The sequence below is a fragment of the Anastrepha obliqua genome, chromosome 2 (genome assembly GCF_027943255.1).
Source record: "Anastrepha obliqua isolate idAnaObli1 chromosome 2, idAnaObli1_1.0, whole genome shotgun sequence".
In the NCBI taxonomy this organism is placed as follows: domain Eukaryota; kingdom Metazoa; phylum Arthropoda; class Insecta; order Diptera; family Tephritidae; genus Anastrepha; species Anastrepha obliqua.
Window position 1 is genome coordinate 65,557,742 of NC_072893.1, and position 8,075 is coordinate 65,565,816.

The 8,075-nt window shown below is 38.6% G+C and overlaps 1 protein-coding gene across 1 annotated transcript; it reads left to right on the forward strand.

Moving 5' to 3' along the window:
• Positions 1–564: 564 nt before the first annotated feature.
• LOC129237599 (farnesol dehydrogenase-like) lies at positions 565–7,242 on the forward strand. Its single transcript, XM_054872433.1, has 2 exons — positions 565–1,304; positions 7,038–7,242. Exons 1-2 carry the CDS (start codon positions 729–731, stop codon positions 7,212–7,214), a joined length of 753 nt encoding a protein of 250 aa, XP_054728408.1. The 5' UTR covers positions 565–728; the 3' UTR covers positions 7,215–7,242.
• The last annotated feature ends 833 nt before the right edge of the window (positions 7,243–8,075 follow it).

Sequence of the window (8,075 nt, forward strand, 5' to 3'; positions counted from 1 at the left end):
GAATTCAGCCCAAGTGTAAAGTATTAGCGAAATCGGAGGCTATGTTGCAGCAGCATCACATTTCGTTTAATTTGGAATGGCTGTATGGGTCGCACCCAATGGGGGTTTTGATATACTCCCTCGACGCCATTGTTTTGCAACGGAATTTCTCACCCTACAAAAATGTGTTGCACAGTGTTTTTATTATTAATATTTGTATCTTTGTATGCATTATCCCAACTGCATCTCGAACCTTATAAAAATACTTAATTCACTATTGCATTTTCTATTGCTTTTCATGAAATTCTTCGCATCAATGTTTGCGCACATTTTCACCCACTTACCCATTTACCCACTTACATAAAAGTGATGTGAAGTCACTGATATGTAAGTAATTGTGAAAATTGATAGCGGCGGATTAAATGTTTACGAGTATTACAGCTTCCAAAGCTATTTTGTGGCATTCGTGGTTACGCGAATGACAAGCCCGAGATTAATAATGTTTTTTTTTTCCATTTTCCATTTGCCTTACACAACATTTTGCACGTAAATTTTTGTTTTGTATTTAAAAAGTAGTGCGCGTTAAGTTTCCATTGCAGTAAAACTACCATATCCGCCCGAGTCGGTTGCGAGCACAGTAGTTGCGCGAATCTCAATAAACCAAAGAACAAAAATCAAAAAAAGCAAAAAAAAAAAATAAAGAAATCAGCGAAATTTAAACTCAATTCAATCTTGACGTTAAAACAATAATGGAGCAATTAAAGTCGAAATTGGCGGTGGTGACCGGCGCCAGTTCGGGCATTGGCGCCGCCATTGTGCGCGATCTAATTGCTGCCGGCTTAATTGTTATCGGTTTGGCGCGACGTTTCGAGCGCGTCGAGGCGTTGCGTCAAGAGCTCCCCGCCGCCGAGCAGCGCGCCCGCCTTCACGCCATTAAATGCAACATTGCCGATGCACAGGATGTGGCAGCAACATTTATGCGCATCATTCGTGACCATGGACCGGTGTATGTGTTGGTCAACAATGCCGGTTGCTTACGTACTGGGCAATTGGCTACCATGCCGGAGGATGATGTGCAAGAGATGCTGCAAACGAATGTAATGGGCGTGGTCAATTGTACGCGACATGTGTTTGCTGCTATGCGGGCGCATCGCATCGATGGTCATGTGATACTGATAAATAGCATTTGCGGACACAAGGTGCCGGTGGTACCGGGCCACATGCCGACCTTGAACATTTACCCAGCCACCAAGTTCGCATTGACTGCGATTAACGAGATTTATCGTCAAGAGTTCAAAGAGTTGGGCACGCGTGTTAAGGTGACGGTGAGTGGGATTGGGGGTGCGGGGAGGTACTCGGAGAGGCAGGATTTAAATTTCAATTTACTCAGATCTTAAATGTGGTGCAGTAAAAGTGAAATTCAAATGGAATCGAGCGAAAAGTGAGATAAAAATAAATTGTGCTACTTTGGTGGGTAGGAGAGTTAATTTAAATATTCAGCAGGAAATTTTGTATTAAAGTAAAATAGAAATGGATTAAATTAAAAAGTCATTAAACTCAAGGTTAATTGAGATTTGAGAATCCTGAGCGAAAAATGCTTACGTTAAAATTAAAAATAAATACCAGATTGCGATATATTAAAAGTCAAAGGTCAACTATTAGCACTATTTTCGTATTTTAGATTGAAACATTTGTTAGATTTATGAGAACTGCAATAGATGTAACCTTCACTGTAAAAATGAGAAGTAATGGTCCCAAGTTGTGATGATAAAGGTCAAAGGTCAAATAAGCGCAAACACTATAGGCCAAGATATCCATCACAAACAAGCATCTCAAAAGAATGGCAAACCAACATTTGTTTTTTAATGTAATTATTTCATAGATATAGAAGGTGCTTTTAATAATATCAGCGCGGAGTCAATTGTCACTGCGTTAGATAAACTAGAGGTGGAAAGACCTAGCTGGCTCTGGATCTCGTCCCTGCTTGGCTACAGGGAAGTTAATGCGGTCGCAAGAAGGCAAGAAGTCACTAGATTCGTTCAACGGGGGACGCCGCAGGGTGGTGTCCTCTCGCCCCTACTTTGGCTAGTTGTTATTGACGAAGTTCTGCTAATGCTAATAATAAGGGTGGGGTTAAGGTAATAGCATACGCCGATGACTTGGTCGTGATGGTATTGGGACCGTTTCCCTCAGTCATGGCTGAGATTTTGGAAAGGTCACTAACTGGATGTACCCAGACGCTGGGCTGCTACTTGCGGCCTTCGAGTCAATTCTGACAAAACGGAGCTGGTACTATTTACCAGAAAATATAATCCTCCAACTTTCGACTTCCCAAATTAAAAAACCACGTTCTCTCACTCTCATCGGAAGTTAGGTATCTTGGAGTGATACTTGACTCCAAACTCCATTAGAAACTACACATTGAATATCGGGTAAGAGAGGCCAGTATAGCCTTCTACTCTTGCAAATCTATGTTCAATAAAAAATGGGAACTCAAGCAACAGGTCCTGTGGTGGATGTACAATGCAGTGGTTCTGCCAATTTTAACGTGTGGATGCTTGGTCTATGGCGGAAATCTCTCAAGGAATATGGTAGCATTTTTGGGCAGTTAACATCGTATTTCTCTGAACTTCGAACAGATCTCTCTATCCGCAAACTAGAGTTCGAGAGTCGTGCTAGGGCAATCTTTCCAAATAGGCAGGATTAGATCGAGAGGAAAATATGCACCGAAGCTTGCACCTCTGTTTTCACTGGCGGTTCCCGGATGGAATCGGTAGTCGGAGCAGGGGTTTTCTTTAAATCAACCAATTTATCTATCTCCTTTAAACTACCGAACACTGCTGGTGTTTTTCAAGCAGAAGTTTTGGAGATCCTGCAGACATGCAAAACGCTTAGGGAATGCGGGAGCGAGGGATATATTAACATTTTCTCCCATAGTCAAGCCGCGATTAAGGCTTTGACGACGCCATGGTGTCGAACGAAACTAGTAAACTCCTGTAGGGAGGAGATCAAATCTCTTGGCTGTGCAGGTAACATTTCTCTGATCTGTGTTCCACGACATAGGAACATTGAGGGAAATGAAATTGCTGATGAGCGTGCCAGGAAGGGGACTGAATTGGCCTCAGAGACCTCCTACTCGGTCATCGGCATCCCCCTGACAGTTGTTAAAGGGGAACTGCACAAATTGTTTCTCAGGAAAGCGCAGAAAAGATGGAGCTCCATTTCTTGATGTTTTCTCTGTAAATGTCCGGGCTTGGCAGCTACACGACTAAGGTCACTGGGCGCTCCTTTCTTCGACGGCCTGGGGAAGTGCGCCAACGTAAATCCAATTTTCTTCTTTTTTTTGTTAATAGTTGATACTATGCATATACTATAATGATGTTTCACAACTTTACGAGTTGCCATAACTTTATTTGTATGATTTAGTATAATAAGAAGTAAAATGTTTTTTTTTTCTTCTTTTTTAATTTAATAATTTTAAGATTTGTGCAAGGTTAGAGGTTTTGGTATTTAAAGTGAAACATTTTCTATTTTTTATTTTTATAATTTATATATTAAAAAACTCAGACACTTATAAAAAAATTTCTCAAAAAAATGCAAAACAAAAATTCTGGAAAAAATAAAAAATAAAAATTTTTTTGTTTCAAGGTTCAGTAAAAAAAAAGTTATTCTCACATTTATGAAAAACATCCCCTTTTATTTTTATGAAAACTAATCCTATGCCTAGTAATCTCCGCAAGTTTCAGAACGGGGTGTAATTTCATCACTTTATTTAAAACTTCTTGGAATGAAATTTTTGTTTTTGTTCAAAATTTCATTAAAAAATGTTGATTTTTAATTTATAAAAAACATCCGCAAAGACTTTTTTATTTTAGTTAATAGCTGAGGTTATGTTCAGTAATTTCCCCAAGTTTCAGAATGAGATCTCCATCAAGTTTTAATACCATTTGTTCGACTGCTCCTTTCTAAAATGAATCAGTGATCACTTGATTTTTGACCTGCAGAATCAAAGATTATTTTGAAATTAGTCGGAGGACTTTTTATAATTGGAGCTTACACCCCTTTATTGCGTGCATGATCGGGCTCCTCCTCTTATTTGTGAAGTGCGCCTTGATGTGTTACACAAATTTAAATTCAGGGGTAATGAATTGAATCTATTTCTGACATCCATTTCATCTACATTTTATGAGCAGTTTTTCTTTGTTGAATAGAACTTTTTCAATTGCTTCATATATGATACATATATACATAGCAAACTAAAATGCCTCTGGTTCCGAGGATTGATGAAAACTTGCCCACCTACAGGAATAAAATCCCTCTTGGGCTGGACTTCATTCACATTTTTATGCGAGTCGCAGCAGCCTCTCGGGCTGCAAGTGCAAATCTCTGATGGAAAATTATCAGAAGGTAAATTGCAAAAAGGTATTCTGAGCGCAATCCCTAAGCTGGAAAAGTGCTGAGTTTCTGATTTGATAACAGAGAAAATCTGCTATACAAGGAAACGTTTAGTCTGACCTTTATGCTGAGAAGAATGGTGGAATGGAGTTCCAGTTTTGCCGTAAAAAGAAATCCATTGTTTTTGCATGCCATTGAAGACAGCACAGTTACAATGATCAGATTTAAATGAAATATGCATTGTTGTGTTTGAATGCTTGTTTACACTTTAAAGATAATTTCACTACGTCTCGCTCATAGCAACCCTCGTCCATATTGGCAAAAAATTATGGCAGTCATTTTCCGTAAGCTTCTCTTGAGGATAATTTCTCGTCAGCAAAATCTTTAGCCAGAGACAAGTCACTTGGGTAATCACTTGGTGCCAGTCGCAGACGGAACCATAACTGAAGCTCCTGTGGAATTTCTTTCGATGTGCGTGATCTGCCGTTGGTGTGATCCTCTTCTATTTGTCAAAGTTGACCACTTCTGGGACAGATGACCTCCGTCAAACGGTGCAGTAGTTGACACTACAAGTCGAAATTGGAGGTTTGACCATATTGGCATAGCTCATAATAGATGATTTCAAGGATGATAGATTGACAAGGTTTGCTCTTTAACTATGGCGAAAACGAAAATTATGAGGGGAAATTCGGCTGCCACGTCATTTGAGAGTTCGGCAAGCGAATTCTGGACGATCACTTCGCATGTATCTATTGTCCAATCAGTCGTTGTTCAGATAGCTACGAAGAAACATAAGCGAAGACTGTGTGCATTTTTTTTGGTATATTACATTGGTATATTACAATCATATCATCAGCCGAAATTTACATAATCATTTTTCACACATATGCAGATACGCGTCCAATCCGATGGCAATGAATTACCTTTCGTAGATTTTTTCGTAAATCACCAACACAATCTCAATTTGACGTCAGCCCATCAGGTAATTCCCTCAAATTCGCTCAGAGCCGCTTAACGGTCTGTTAAAGGGCACATTTCTAAAAATCTTCATTTTCAATCGTTTTCTGATTCCAAGTGGATCAGCTCATAATAAATGGTCTTCTGACAATCCCACCAAAAAATCGAAATCTTCTTCATCGTCAATGCTAGTTTGGCCACTTTTTACGTCGACTCACGGTGGCTGAATTGCGACTGTTTTCGCTTGAAGTCTTCGTAAGTTATCCACTTTTCATGACCAGTTATAAACCATTTTTAAAGTGATTCGAATCGCGGGTGAAAATTTGAGCTTATTTTTGCGTCCACTCGTGTGAGATCCATGCAATGAATTTCTGTTTGTATCCACCCTGTTTTAAGTGGTTTCAAACGATGCCTATCGAGCTTTGGGCTGAAATTCTAGAATTCTTAGCCTGTGCCAGCATTTGAAAATTTAGAAAGCGTATTTATGTCATCTTTTTCGACCCGATAGCACCGTACGACAGCAAAAGTTATCCAAGAAGGATTTATAGGAACGTGCCCCTGGAGATTTTATATGGTAATGTTGCATGCTCAGGGACCGAACCTATTTCGCGGCTTTAGTTGGTATACGTGTGGGAGATTAACACATTAATATGTATTCCCGGATTCCTTATTAGTTACCTTACCGAGGACTGTGCTTGTATTTACGTCACATAGGTCTACCTATGGATATAGAACACCCAGGCTTAATTAACTTTATGCGAATGTAAGGTCTTAGGTGTGTTTGGTTCTTACATATGACTTCGAGGAACTTAACTACTATAGCAACTTTTAATCTTCATTAGGGAACTCTAAACTGTTTTAGTTATTGGATATTGCGGTTTGAAACTATCGTCTCGTGATGACAGCTTCAGTTGCATTTGATCAGCCCGTGCTCGATGCGTGCTTCAGGATGCCAATATAGAACTCTCCAGTCACTGTTAGGTTAGATAGTGGTGGCTGATCTGTAAAAAGATCTCACATAGGCCAGCCACTGCTAGTTCGACAAGAACATGTTTCCGATGTATTAGGCCGTGAATAACGAACAATATTTATCAGAATTGTGATCAGTTTGCGATCTGAACATTCAATCATTTGTTGGCCGTACTCACCCTTTTCTATCCAGAAGAGACTTTTTTTATGTATCGGGGGTCAGATCCCGCGGTCATTAATTTCCACGACATCATTAAAAAATTTCTTTAGGGAAATACGCATAAAACGCAAACCAAACGTGATATTGATTTCAACCTTCGACCTGAAGTAAAGGAGGCATATGTTTGCCACGAAGTGTTACAGGTTTCCAGTTATGACTGAACTCTAAGACTTATAACTGAACTTCATTCCTACATCACGTATGTACAGATTATTGCACTCAGGTTATGCATTCCATTCCGAAGTCATGGCAATTCCTCTATACAATTTTTCATATGAAGTGGAAATTGATAAATCGGAAAACTACGTTCGCACTCTCCCCCCAATTTTGGAAACCAGTTGTATAGACAAAGCCAACTTTTAAAGATCTTTTTGTTTATTAGTAGATCGATTCACTACTCGCTTTATCACTATATCGGTTTAAAAATATCCTTTTTTATTTAAGTTATTTTGTGTGCCTATTTTATGTCTTTTACATTTTTTGCATTCTAAATATTTTTTAATTTATACACTTTCAGAGCATTAGTCCAGGCCTCGTGGATACAGAGCTAATATCAGAGCGCCAGAAAAAGATGGTAGATGGAAAGATTCTCCGCCCAGAAGATGTTTCAGGCGCCGTAATTTATGTACTCTCACAGCCCCCAAATGTGCAAATCTACGAGCTTATAATGAAACCATTGTGTGATATGATTTGATGAGGGAAAACAAACTTTTTGCTCTAAACGCGTTACTTTTTATCTATTGAAATAATTAATAAAATACATATGTCTTAAGAATTTTTGAATAAAGTTATGAGTTTATGTTTCATATACTCCAAAGTTTGGTATCTCTTCAATAGAAATTTTTGCGACAGTGTTTTGGACTCGTTTTTATTACTTTAATGATAAATTCATCATATGAAAGTATACTTTTTCGGTTTTCAATCAGTTCTAGGGTAAAATTTCTGCTGTAATGCTATTTCTGCTGCAGCAACTGAAGCTGTTTTATAATTTTACAGGTATTCTCTTGTACATAAAGGATCTTTCAAAATTGACGCCTAGATGTTAGTAATGAATAATTCCTAGGCCTAGGCTTTGTCTTATGTCATTTTTGACAATTATCAAGCAGACAGATGCGACAAAACAACGAGTTAAAATTATTGAAACTTATTATGAAAATGGTCGATCTTTAAGAACAACTTATATCGGAAACAATCGACCGAATGAGTCGACAATTCAAAGTTTGGTAAGCGAAATTCGAGAAACAGGTTCTGTCGAGGATAGAAAAAAAGGACTGGTAGACCAAAACTGGACGGAATGTGTTGCTGAACAACCTTCAACATCGATATCTTGACGTTCTCAACAAATCAAATTCATTCATCATTCTCGTTTAGCATCAATGGTTAAAATGAACACAACCGAAATTTCTCTAGAACTCAATTATTTCGGTTCCAATATAAAAATGTATCTCGCTCCGTAGGATTATTGAATTGTTGCATAAGAAAATTATCAGCATGGTCGATGCTTATGTTGCTTCGTTGGTGTCAGAGCAACGACTAGTTTTAAAAGCGTAAGACT